General features: G+C 42.4%; 1 protein-coding gene across 2 annotated transcripts in view; it reads left to right on the top strand.

Annotated features, from left to right (window-relative positions):
- The window catches only part of XPR1 (xenotropic and polytropic retrovirus receptor 1), a 110004-nt gene that overhangs the window by 68746 nt on the left and 27739 nt on the right, over nt 1-13519 (top strand). For both annotated transcript variants that reach the window (XM_064427641.1, XM_064427640.1), the window contains exons 3-6: nt 1904-2005; nt 8118-8341; nt 12405-12554; nt 13087-13170. In XM_064427641.1, coding sequence (XP_064283711.1) covers nt 1904-2005; nt 8118-8341; nt 12405-12554; nt 13087-13170 — 560 coding nt within the window. The remainder of the gene's footprint in view (nt 1-1903; nt 2006-8117; nt 8342-12404; nt 12555-13086; nt 13171-13519) is intronic.

The following is a 13519-nucleotide window of genomic DNA, read 5'->3' as shown; positions in this document are numbered from 1 at the left end:
GCCTTACTGGGAGGGCTGGGGTGTTGCAGCTGCTGGGACTCTGCTGGTAGGACTCAGCAGCCCTGAAGCAGAGTTATTTTCTGATTTTCTGTGCCTGTGGTGCTCAGGCTGCCCACGAGGAGGGATCCACGTGGGAGCCCTCTGGGATTGCTCATCCTTGGTCCAGAGCCCTGCAGCAGGGCTGGAGTGACACTCCAGCAGTTCTCCTGCAGCAAAGAGGAGCCCAAGCTCTCTCATCCCAGGGTTTGTGTGCTCCAGGGAGGGAATCCTCATCCTCAGGGAGTAGCCACAGAGCTGCAAGTATAATGACTGGATAAGAAAATAACCCTGGGAGCCAAAGCCTGGAGTTTGGAACAGGCTAGAGAATCCTTCCCTACAAGCCCTTGGGTGGTGGAGTTACAAACACCAGGCAGAACTGGTTATTTTCTCTCTGTTTACTCTGTAAAGCAGCATCAGACTCCAAAAGAAAACAGACTTCTTCCAAAGTTGCCCCTGCACTGCAGTTTTGTGTTGTGCTCTTTGCTCTTTCCATGCCATCCCTTAAAAATGGTGCTGACATTTGTGTAGGCTTATTATCAGAGCCAAACCAGAAAAATCTAAATGTTGGAATTTTGTATTTAAATATTCTCTTGAGGTTGGTTTTACGTAGAAATTAATGTTAAAAGAAAGAGTTTCTTGGTTATGACAGTCCAATATGTGTATGTGATAGTGAATGAAATTTCAGTGTAGTCATTTGTCTTCTCAATTTAATAACATTTATTTCAACATCTGTTTGAATCTGGTAGAATCAGCATCCCTGGAAGTGTTCCAAAAACGTGTGGATGTGTCACTTGGAGACATGGTTTAGTGGTGGGCTTGCCAATGATTGGATTCACTCATCTTAATCCAACCTGAAGCAATTCTGTGGTTCTGTGGTCTGCTTCTCAGTGTTGTTGAGACCATAATAAAGTCTTAATTTTCCTGTTTTTATTAACACTAACCCTTGCAATCTGTGAGAGTGCATGAAGATTCAGGGGCTGTAACTATGGGAGGGTATGAAGAGTCTGCTTTGCTTCAGCATTAGGAACATTCGGTTTTTGACAGTACTGAAATTAGTAATTATAGCCTGTCTTGATTTTTTTTTTACTCATTAAACTAATTTCTTAATTACTAGAAAACGCATTCTGTCTTTGAGATTCTGCTCTATATTTTTTATAACAACAAGGTGACTGAATAGCTGCTTTAATTTCAAGTTTTGACTTTAATTATGGAATTGTATGTAGTTCTTGAAGAATAATTAAAACTGTTCCAGAGCAGTGGGGTGAAGGAGAGTGGTGGATCTGATCACAGTCACCATAATTTAGGCCATTTCCTTTCAACTTTGCTTGTGAGAAAAGCTTTTATTTTCCAGGAGGGAAGCTTCCATACAGTTTTCTGTATGGATTTCTCTATGGATTTGTGTATGGTGCTATGTTTGTGTTTGAAGGATTAGCCTGGTGAGAAGGTGGGAATGGTGGCTGAAGCCAGCGAGTCCTCCTGGAAGATCAGGTGGAGGCTTCAGTTAAAAACTTGGTGTTTTCCTTCTGAACACAAATGTTTGCCAAGCTGGAGTGAACATTTAGGGTCAGATTTGGTCTTTGAAGGAAAAGTGGAGTTGTGAGGTCTGGGGTTGTGAGGTTTGAAGGATCAAACTTTGGGGAACTTTGGTCGGGGTGCTGTTATGAGCACGTCCTTCTCTGTCTTGGTGCAATTCCTTTTACAAGCAAATATGTGTTCCCTCCAGCCCTTTGGACTTGGTTGTTCTTCTTCCTCTGCATGACAAAGATGGATTTGCTCTGAAGAACTATTTCCATGGCAGCCACTTGTAAAATTGTCCCTATGTCCTTCTGTTACAACTTCTTTGTTTTTCTGTTTTGTTTTGCAGACACAGATGAGGACACGGTGAAAAGATGTTTTGCCACGTTTGAAGAGAAATTCTTCCAAACCTGTGAGAAAGAACTTGCCAAAATCAACATTTTCTATTCAGGTAAGGTGCTTATTTTGTGTGTATTTGTGGAAAATTCAACCACAGAAAAAGGGCCTGAAGGTCCCAAACTTTGAGGATAAGCACAGTGGTGATGCAGGTCTACCATCAGGTAATTAGAGGGTGGGTTTGTGTGGAAAACTGCTCTGGTTTAATCACAGATCTGGAGCTCAACCCTGGTATTAACCTGGCTAAGCCTGGCTGGAGGGAGAATGAATGGCAGGTGATTTCATTTCATGGTGTCCTGCTGAACTTTATGGAGATGCTCTTCAAACTAAAGGGCACAGTCTTTCAATATTTTTTTTTTTTACAATCTCCTGGCCATGATTTAGGTGTGCTGAGCCTCCTAGCTGGTGTTTCCTGAGCTTCTGCAGGAAGAGCTCTCATGGGCTTGCCTGTGTGTGGTACCTTGATCTTGATGGGTCCAACAAGTTTTGAAACACTGAGCTCTCACTGAAATCCCTGCAGCTTTCTGGAGTACAAAACCCAGCAGCAATTGCCATGGGCTGTGTATTTTGAGTAAAAATGTTGTCATGGTAAGAGTGGGGATTTCTAGGTGTTGTATACCAAGTGCTGGCTTTTGTTGTTTCCTCTGAAAAAGTTGCCTTCCTACCCTCTGTTTTGAAAACAACTTCAGAATGGGTTAATTGGAAATTCACCCTGTAAAATTGCTACAAAAGGGTTGGTGTGCTCTGGCTCCTCCTGCCATTACACTTCAGATGATTTTCAGCCTCTTTTGGTGAGGTTTAAAATGGGGTTTCAACTAGAAAAGCATTTAAATGTAGATACAGCAGTGCATTGGCTTCCTCTTAATGTTGATTTATTAACTTGGTGCTATAAACAGGATTTGCACCACAATATGGTAGCCTTTTTTAGTTCTGATTTTAATCTGATAACAAAGGCACAGCTGAATTGTGCAAAAATATTTTCATAACCATTGGGTGATGACTTTATTGCTGGCTCTTTTACTGCCAGCCAGGATCTGGGCTGTGTACTTGAGGAGAGCTGAAAGCATGATGGATGCAGGGGCTGAGCACTGCAGCTCCCCTCTCTTCAGCTTCCATCTAGGGAAGTAAATCTCCTTGGGGCTGGCTGTGCTGCTCTCCCAGCTCCCTGCAGCAGTGTGGGTGTCAGGACAAGAGGCAGTTTTTTAGGTAAAATTGATATTTTTTTTTATTAGGTCAGCTGGGTTTTACACTTTGTAGGCATTTTTCTGCACACAGTTCATACGTACCTAACTCAGAGCACTGCTCTGTGTTGTTTCCCTGGAACATCTTGTGCTTCTATCCCAGATCTTCTGAGGGTTTTATGCTCAGAAACTTCCTTTCTGAGCCATATCAGATCCTGTGCACTGCGAGCTAGACTCTGTGCAGGAAGTTCTGTCAATTTAGATGCACAATACAGATTTATAATTTCCCCTAATGAGGACCTGCTGCCACACGTGCACCCACATACACACACCCATTCCAGCATTGTTTAAAATGGCATTAATAACATAGAGTAGGGTTGGCTTTTTTCCTCAGCTAGCTGTCATTTCAGAAAGTTCCAGGAGAGAATACATGTAATTTGAAAATCTCCTGTGATAAGATTAAAATAAGTCTTTTATTTGCAGAAGAGCACGTGACTTTCATAGAATGGAAACCCTGTTATTAGGGTTGTTAGCATTGAGCTGCAGCAAGAAATGTTCCATCAGTGGTTCCTACCCTTGATCCTGTCAGAAATTTGTCATGTTGGACCCTATTGTAACTCCAGGCATGTGTTGGCTTGGATTATGACCTGGCACATCCTATTTATTATAGGTTTATTACTCAGCTTATTACACCCCTGTCTTTACGACAGTAAATATTGTTCATTTTTCAAGAAAATCCAATTTTCTGTTGATCTCTGCTTCATTTCCTCATCATCTTTCCCTAGGCTGAAGCTTTTCAGTGAGCATCACCCACAGCACAAATGACCTCATGCTCTTGGGGTGGCCCAATTCCTCCATGGAGCACTCCGAGCTGGAGTGGCTGCTGCAAAAGCTTTGCTTTGCCCTTCCTTGTGTGCTCCTCTCAAACATTCCTTTAATTCCTCAGCCCCTCATCCCAGCTCAGTGGAAAGGAAAACTGCCATTACCTAAATCAGATTTGATAAACAATTTGCAATTTTTTTGACTGTGCTCAAGGAGATCCATCCCCAACTAAAAGAAGAATTGCAGTAAAATTTTCAGGTGGTTCCAGCAGAGGAATGCCTAGGAAATGCCTACACTCCTTTTACTAATAGTTCTAATTTATTAGAATTATTTTACTAATAGAAATAAAATAAAAGTAGAAAACAACTGTATAAAACCCTACACAACCATTTACAAAATTACAAAGCTGGCCTGAGCCACATTTACAGCACTGAAGAGACTGATAAGAGACTAAATAAGCCAAGCTACAACCCACAAAAAAAGACTTTCTAAGTCTTTTCTCCAAAGAAATATTTTTCCTGAACCAATTAAGAAAAAACCTGATTAAATGTACTTTTGAAAAAACCCCTTCAGAGGTTCTCTCCCAGATTTACCCTAAACCAAAACACTAGTCAATTGCTAAAGATTTATCTGTGGCCAGTTTTGGTTTATGTTTGGAATTTTCTAGATGACAGGTTTGTTATATTTTAAATCACAATCATCAGGACTTGGCTAAACAGTAGCCAGCAACATTTCCATGGTTAATTTAGGAATTTTAATTTGTAGGAAATCCTGGCTTTAAATTGGGAAGCAAAATATTGAACATAAAATGTACAAGTAGGGAAGGGAAGGAATGCTAAAACTAAAATGTGTATCTGGCAGGGGGTTCAGGCTGTTGATCACCTCCTGTCTGGTGGAACAGGCTTTGATCACTCCCATGCCCATGTAAATTGGAATCTGGGGGGAAATTTTCCTGGTTCTTTAGTGCAACAGTCTTTTTTCCATCATCCTTATGTGTGAACTTCCATTTAAACTTGGAAAATGAAGTCAAAAACCAGCTTGGAGCTGCGTGGTTGAGGTGATAACTCTTGAGGCTCTTTTAGTCAGGATTTTAGCAGCATTTTTTGGGCCAAGCTGCTGCTTTATGGCAAGCACTTTTGTTGAAGTCTGCCACTATTGGTTTTGGATTTCTTGTTAGTCTTGGCCATGAAATTACACTTGAGCTGAGGGCTCTGTGGGCATCAGGTCATGCAAAATGCTGCAACACAAGAGTGGTTCCAGTTTCTAAGCTTTTTTTTTAGTTCTCTTGAGCAACATATTTTTTAAAGTCACTTTTCAGAATGTTAAATTAGTGATAGACAGTGCTAAATTAGTGATAGTGGTATATGACACTTCAGTAATTTTGGAGTACATTGCAAACTGAGAAATTAATTTCTTTTCTGCTTTGCTGTTTCCCTGGGCGATTCCCTAGGAGGTTTTCAGAACTGCAGCACACTTTGTTTTGTTTTGTTTTGCTTCTGCATTGAGTCTCGATGGTAAAAAAATCATACTTTAATAAGATGAAATGATTTGTGGATGGGATAACTAGAGTCAGTGCAGGAGAGAGAAGGTGGTGACAGGATGGCTTTCTCAGGAGGGGCATTTTTTATGGATAGCTACAGTCATAAATATTTCAAGGCATTGTATTTTCTTTAAATATGGTGTTATTAGGCTGATGTATGTTAGGATTTTTCTGGACATAGGGACAATAGTGCTTTCAATTGAAAATATTAATTTAAGCTCTTCCATATCTACTGATTTGATTTAAAGGAAATTTCAGTGTATCACAGATGGTTTAATAAATGTTTTCAATATAGAGAGTGAACTTCTGAGCTTTATTTATATGAAGGCTTTTGATTTGAACAGATATCTGTTCCTTCTTCCCGAGGGAGTTCCCAAAGTGGGGAGGGATTATTGTTTTGGCAGTCTGATCTTGTTGTGGTGAATATAATGTGGTTGTAGGTTGTGGGCAGACAATTCTCACTGTGGGCTGCATTGCCTCTGTTTGCTGGAGTCCTTGCAGCTGTGGAAGTTGACAGAGACAAGTTGCCCTTTCCTGCATTTTAAATCTTCTTCCTTTATTAAAGTTTATAAGCAAGAAGTTTAGAGTTTCAGGCTCCTCTGTACTTGATTTCCTATATTGATCCCCATTTTCTGTTTGGAAAGGCATTCTCCTTCTGGCAAATACCTTATGCACTGTAAAATTATTTATAGAGTAGTTTTGCTCTTACAGTTAAGCACAATTGAGTTAGACAAAGGAAAAGGAAGAGTAAATCAGAGCAAATCTGAATGGGGAACAATTGAGAATCATCACTGAGTTATGTAAGATACTAATGAAGAGAATTATACTGACATCCAGGAGGCTGTTGGGGCAGAGCTTTGTGCAGTAGAGGTTTGTGGTCTCTTGTGCAGTGCTGGGTGTCCTGCTGTGTGGAGGTGGCTCCAGCACTGTGAACCTGGTCAGCATCTTCCTGACCAACACCAGCACCCGTGCTCTGTGACCCTGCTTATCAACAGAGATGCCAAAGCTGTGACTGAAGCTCAGCAGGGGAAAAAAGGCCTGTAAGGAACCAGTTGTACAGAACAAAGAGGATGATGACAGTCTTAACTATGCTGGTTTGAGGTTTAAAAGGTTATTATTTAGCCAAAAATATTGTTTTCTGAGAGGACATAAAGCAGCATGTTTAAAGGAGCACCACACCTTCTTCATGCTTGAGATGTAAGAGAGAGACTCGTTCTGAAAACACATCAAAATGGCATTTAAGTGCAGGCTGATGGCCTCTTTAACCAGTAAATAACGAGGCAATGCTTCTAAAGTGAGGAAAAGAGGGATAAATTATTGCAGCAGATCATGTACAGCAGCCAGCAGTGTTGTAACTCCTGATCAAAGCAGAGCTGTGTTTGTCTGTCGCTGGGAGCTTGGCAGAGGGGCCGTGCTGCTCTCTGAGCAACAAAATTCAGTGTCACATTTGAAGTGTGGGGTTTGTCTTCTTTGATTTCCCTACTGTCACATGAAAAGATAGTAAACACGTAGTCAGTAGTGGGTGCACAGATCTGAAAAACGCTTTGCTTACTCACTGTCATGTTTCATAATATTGTCTTACAGGATTTTTCTCTAATGCTCCTGCTGCACTTGATTTATGTGGGAAAGAGGAGCAGCTTTTCTGTTGTGCTCAGAGTAGATGTGTGGTCAGTGCTTTGGTATTTGGATGAGACCCTAAATTAAGCAGAATTAATTTAGGGTCCAGCCAGTGTGGGGATGTCTGCCCCACTGTCCTTGTGCTGGTTTGCAGTCCCCAGGTACAGGCTGGGCCTCTTCCATCCCTAACAGGTATTTGTGTGGTGCTGGACTGAGCATCCTCTAGAAATCAAAGCTGGGATGGAAGCTGAGAGCTCTCAGTTCTGGCTAATGCTGCTTTAGTCTGTGCTGAAGCAACAGCCCCTTGATTTTGACCCTATAAATTTATTTTTTTTCTTGAGAACTTGTGAGATTTACATAGGTTTAATGAGGAAAGCTTGCTCTTCTTCTCTGCCCCTGTGAGACCACATCTGGAGTTCTGCCTGCAGGTCTGGGGCTCACAGCACAAAAGGACATGGCCCCATTTGGGTGGGTCCAGAGGACTGGAGCTCCTCTGCTCAGAGACAGGCTGGGAGAGCTGGGGCTGTTCAGCTGGGGAAGAGGAGGCTCCAGGGATCCCTTAGAGCCCCTTCCTGTGCACAAAGGGTCCAAGAGAGCTGGAGAGGGACTTGGGACAAAGGCTTGGAGTGCCAGGACGAGGGGGAATGGCTTCACAGAGACAGAGGGCAGGTTTGAATTAGACATTAAGAACTTATTCTCTGTGAGGGTGCTGAGACCTCTGAGGTTTGCCCAGAGAAGCTGTGGCTGCCCAATCCCTGGAGGTGTTCAAGGCCGGGTTGGACAAGGAACACGTGGGAGGGGGCTTGAAATGAGATGGCCTTTAACCCAAGGCAGTCTGTGATTCCATCCTGTGAAAAGAGTGCTTGAGTTGACCGAGCAGTGGGGGCAGGCCGTGCTGTACAGCACACTGCACCCCCAGGCACGTCACTTGGTTTTAGGGCTGTTTTTAGGGCTGGCTGGGCCGTGTGTGACCCTCCCGGGTGACGTTTCCCTGTCCCTGCCCACAGAGAAGCTCGCGGAAGCGCAGCGCAGGTTCACCACGCTCCGCACCGAGCTGCAATCCACCTTGGACGCGCAGAAGGAGGCCAGCGGGGCCTCCACGCTGCCGCGGCGCCGAAAGCCCGTCTTCCACCTGTCCCACGAGGAGCGGGTCCAGCACAGGAACATCCGAGACCTGAAACTGGCCTTCAGCGAGCTCTACCTCAGCCTCATCCTGCTGCAGAACTATCAGGTACCCACACGGGCGGTGTTTCTGTGGAGTGCTGTGTGTAAATGTCTCTGTGCTTTGTGTGTCCTTCAATACCTCAGGTTTGAGCTTTGCTGTTTTTCAGATTCTCTGCTGTCTTAGTGTGTGGGTCTGGGCTTCATGTAAAGGGATGGTGAGCTCTCTGCACAGAGCAGGGAGACAAAACAATTCCTTCTCCAGCTGGGGACCAAGGACAAATGATCCAAATCTCAGGCCCAAGAGCACAAACAACGTGGGCTGAAGAGAGAAAAACAAGAAAGATGGGACTGCATGGGCTAAAGCTGGAATTGGACAGTTAACAACAATGGAGTTAATTGGACCAGAACTTATAAAAGTGAGAGACCCCGTGACCAGTTGTCCATTTTTTGTGGCCATTTTGGTTCACCTTGGGTGCAGCCCTGGCTGGGCTCTTGTGCTGCCCAAGGTGGATCCACTGAGGCCTTTTAATAAATCCCTGCTTTATTCTTTAGCTCTGTCCAGGCTCTGTTCTAGCTCAGCCTTCACAAGGCATCACCTTAAGTTCCCTCACTCAGCTTTTAATTCATTTTTTCCTTTTTGGGGGGGCCCTAAACACTCCTGAAGAAAAGGCAGGTAGCAGTGTACGCCTGGTTGCTTTAACTGAGCTAGAAGTGCTGAGCTGACCTGCAGAAGGACTTTTTCCTCTTCCTTTTCTGGGCTGGCTGACCCCAGCACCTTTGTCCAGGCAGGACCTCTTCCTTCTGTAGTGTGTTGTTCTATGCAGGGCAGGTTGGGGAAGAAGCTCTTTTATCTTATATTTGTCCTGAAACTTGAAATCCCAATGTACTGTTTCTTCTTGGCGTTACCATGGTAGTGGCTGTGACCTTGCTGTATCAGAATTTCTTGCTAAAACATCAATTTAAAAAAATATATATTTTGATTTCTGCAGGATACAGGCTCATTTGCCTTGAGGTATGAAAACAAACCAATCTTTAGTTGTACTTGGATTTTTGGCTTGGTTGAAGATGCTGATCTTGTTCCAAAAATCTTGAAATAAAAATCTGAAACTGTTAATATATTTTTGGCTTGGCTACCTCTTCTGGAGTTAAATGCTCTGAAATGTTTTTGAGTGTTTTACTATGAGAGGCTCTAGCTTGTTAATTAAGAATGTTGGAGCTTAAATTGACTACAGGTTTATTTAGATCTTTGACAGATCTTTACTGCAGAATTTTACTAAACAAAATTCACAGTCAGAATAAATTGAATACCACTCTGCTGTATGGACAGAACTTAGTCTCCCAAAATTCTGAGTATTTGTACCTCTCCTACAGTGATGTTATCTTTGAGCATGTGTCTGGAAACTCTGAGTTTCTTAATAAAATATTTTAACTATTAGTGGTAGTTCCTAGTGAAAATTCCTGGGAAAGGTGGAGTATCTCTATCTTTTTAGGAATAGAGTGAAGCAGCGTTGCCTGCTGTGATTTCTTCCCTTACATTTATTTTTTAACAGAAGACAGCTATACTTTTAATTAAAAAAAATCAATTCTGAAGCTTGATGAAGAATTTAAATGGGGGCTAACATTGATCATTCCCTTGGGAAATCTTTTCCTACTGTTCCTCACTGAAGAAAGGCAGGTTGCACACCAGTATTTTTGCTTTTTGCTTCCATGAGTCCAGACCCACTGTAAGTCTACTAAATATTGATCTAAACCCCATCTGGTTTTGATAGCTTTCACACTTTGCAGAGGCAGCAGAGCTGCTTTCTACCACATAACTCCAGAGAGAGAATGAGAAAAATTCCTTCAAATTGGTATTGGAGTTGAGGACAAGGAATACAAACATGAAAACAGACATAAAACTAAATCCCAGAGTACCACTGTTGTTAATCACTCTTGAGCTTAGAGTATAACAATGAGGAATATTCAAGCTCTTGCAGTTTTGGAGAGAAGAAAAAACAATAACCTGGTGGGATGATGATGAGCCCTTCATGTAGGAGATAAAAAAATGAAATCAACAGCAGCATTATAAATATCAAACTGGCTTTGATGAAATGCTGATGCCTTGAGTTGGGTTACAGAGGAAGGAAAATCCACCTGAAGCAAATTTCTCAGTCTCTTAGGGGTGAACAAATGCATTCATTCCTGAGGTACACAAACCAAACATCAAATGAAGCTATAAGCAGTCTCCAGAGCGGCTTTTGCATGTTTAACTTATCAGTGATTAAACTTCTGATAAAATTACTGTTACCATCAATGTACAATTCTAGAGTGTGTATGTAGATAAAAAATATATCTATTTGAAATGCTGTTTTTTAGGACAAACAAATGCTGAGAAATTAAGCATATAAGATTTAGTCACTTATTCTGTATATAATATAGTGCATTTATTGGGTGAATAATAGAGGCTGAAGCAGTTTTATTAAATTGCTTGTGCATTTCCTGATATATATGAGCAAAGATTTTTTGAGTCCCCTGTTTGATTCTACTTGATGTTGCATTATATTATTGCCTAGGTTGCACTGTTTGTTGTTTGTGGAGGGTGTTTGGTTGTTTTGGGATTTTTTTTGTTTTTTTTTTTTTTTTTTTTTTTTGGTTTTTTTTTTTTTTTCTTTTTCCTTGGGTTTTTTGTTTTCACAAAATGCAGCAGAAATGGAGGTCAGGCTTGGAGAAGGCCCCCTGCCAAATAAAAGCAGCAAGAATAGCAAAATATCAGACTGCATAAATGATGTTTGTTCTGTTCCACAGTCCCATCACTGTGTGCTCCTTGTCAGAAACATCACTGTGACCAGCAATGCTTTTATCATGCACTTGGAGGTTGCAGAATTTTTGCTGCCAGAGGATGAAATGCCACTGGAGAGGTTTTAGGGTGTCTGGTATAAACATATCCCAACCAGCCAGGGCATCCCAGATTTAGGCTGGGTTTGTACCCATGGCAGATGAAGGGATGTTATTTCAGGTCACAAAAAGGTCCCTGGCCAAAATCATCCTTTTGTTGCAGTTTTTCATGTGAAATTTCTGCTCTCCTTGGGGTGCAATGATGGCTTTTCCAATAGAAAATAATTAAAGTCTCTTGTCTGCAATGAGGCAGGTCATTAATGCTTTGGCTTCCTGCTCCTGTCTCCCCAGCCTCATTTCCCACCTAGATGGGAGGGTCTGGCATTAAATCACTCTAAGCATAATTACATTGAAAATAATTTCACTGAGTAGTTGGTGCCTCTCCCCAGGGCGTTAGATTTTGCTGTTTTCTCTGGTTTTCTTTCCAAGCTGCTTTCTAAACTTTTTTCAGAAGTGAGTCTTGCCACAGTCTCTGTGTTTCTGCTGTTGCTTGAATGAACATTGAGTTTTTTAGGCAGCACTTCCTGCACAGTGAAATGCAGGGTTGCAAATACATCATGCCACAGAAACTGCTGCTGTGTGATGAGCTCTGCCTGTCTTAGGTACTGTGTTGAATCAGGGATCATCTGTAACTTGGAAATCAACAGTTGCTTCTTGTTTTAAGCATTGTGTGCTTGTCTCTACAGACTGGAGAATTACATCTCCCACATCTGCAAGCCTAAGCTGGTTTTGCAGTCATTGTGCAACACACTCTGGAAAAAACATGTTGCTGTGGGGATGCACTTGTCTGGATTTAATCTGCAGCACTGACAACTTTCATACAAAGATTTCCCTTCTATAATGAATTTAACTGGAGGACTTGATTTGAAACCAGTGTCAAGTTTAAAGAAGTCAGTAGCTCAGATTTTTCAGGAGGGAAAACCCCTTAAGGGTTATTTGTCTTCAAGGCAGCATCAGGTCACTTCTTGCATAAAGCAGGAAGGTGGAAGTGATCTGGCTTTTCAGGAAATAAATAACTTCAGGTAGCTCCCTTTTTATGCCACATTTTTTATTTTATTTTCTAGGATTATATATTCCTTATAATAAAGTAAGAACTCAGAAACTTCCTGACAATAAACACAATCATTTTGATTCTTATTAACGATTCCTTTCTCGCTAGCACTGGGGAGAGAACCATTTCTTTTTCCTGGGAGATGGCTGGGGTTTAAGATATGGCTGGGGTTTAAAAGCCAGCATGTTCTTCCCCTTGCCTGTAGAACCTGAACTTCACCGGCTTCCGCAAGATCCTGAAGAAGCATGACAAGAACCTGGAGACGACGCGGGGGGCGGAATGGAGGGTGGCCGAGGTGGAGGTGGCTCCCTTCTACACCTGCAAGAAGATCAACCAGCTTATCTCCGAAACAGAGGTGAAGAGGCTGGCCTGGGCACTGCCAAAAATCCCCCAAAAACGGGGTCTTGGTCACTGCTGGTTTCTGGAAGTGTTCAAGCACGGGTTGGATGGAGCTCTGAGCAAACTTGTTCTAGTGGAAAGCGCTCCTGCCCATGGCAGAGGGTTGGAACAAGATCTTTAGGTCCCTTCCAACCCAAACTGTTCTATGACACTGTAATTCCCATAGTGTTTTGCCCTCTCTGTAGCTTGTATTTACCACCAAGATGGGTGATAATTGATTTTGAAATGCCACTGACTTGTGGCACTGCTTACATCAGTATGGGTATGTTCTCTTCAGCTGGGAGTTTTTCCCTTGGCAAAGCCTAGTGCAGCCTTAACTTCTGCCATGAAGGAGCTTGATGCAGCATGCTGAGCTTTTCACATCTTTCTATTAAAAGAATACTGGGCCAGGGCTCACCTCTAACGTGGAAGCCAACCTTTTGGTTTGGTTTGACCACGTGCTTATCATCCAGACGACCTTCAGTGGTTGTGGGTCTTTGTCTCCTCAGGAAGTGGTGACCAACGAGTTGGAAGATGGAGACAGACAGAAGGCAATGAAACGTCTGCGTGTTCCACCCTTAGGAGCAGCTCAGGTGAGACATGAGGGTTGTGGAGAGAGGCTGCTCCTCCAACTTGTCAAGGTGCCAAATCAGATTCAACATCTGAAGGAAACAGTGGAAATAATTGATGTGAGTGTGCGTGGGGCAGGGCCAGATAATCTGCTTTAGTTCCGGAAGGTTTGGAAATAGGTTACTGCTCCTAATGCATGCAGACAAGGTAATGAAGGGAGGAGATAAATGCTAAAAGGAAATTTGTACTAATATAAGCAATATGCTTAGTGTTTGTGTGGTCTGGAATATTTTTCAGGGGCCACTGAGACTCCCAAGCTCTGTTTCAACATGGCAAGAATATTACACAGCATTTTCAGTTTAAAAAAACCTC

Source organism: Passer domesticus, chromosome 7, assembly GCF_036417665.1.
Source record: "Passer domesticus isolate bPasDom1 chromosome 7, bPasDom1.hap1, whole genome shotgun sequence".
In the NCBI taxonomy this organism is placed as follows: domain Eukaryota; kingdom Metazoa; phylum Chordata; class Aves; order Passeriformes; family Passeridae; genus Passer; species Passer domesticus.
Note: the sequence above shows the minus strand (reverse complement) of the source record. Positions and strands in the feature narration are given on the sequence as shown.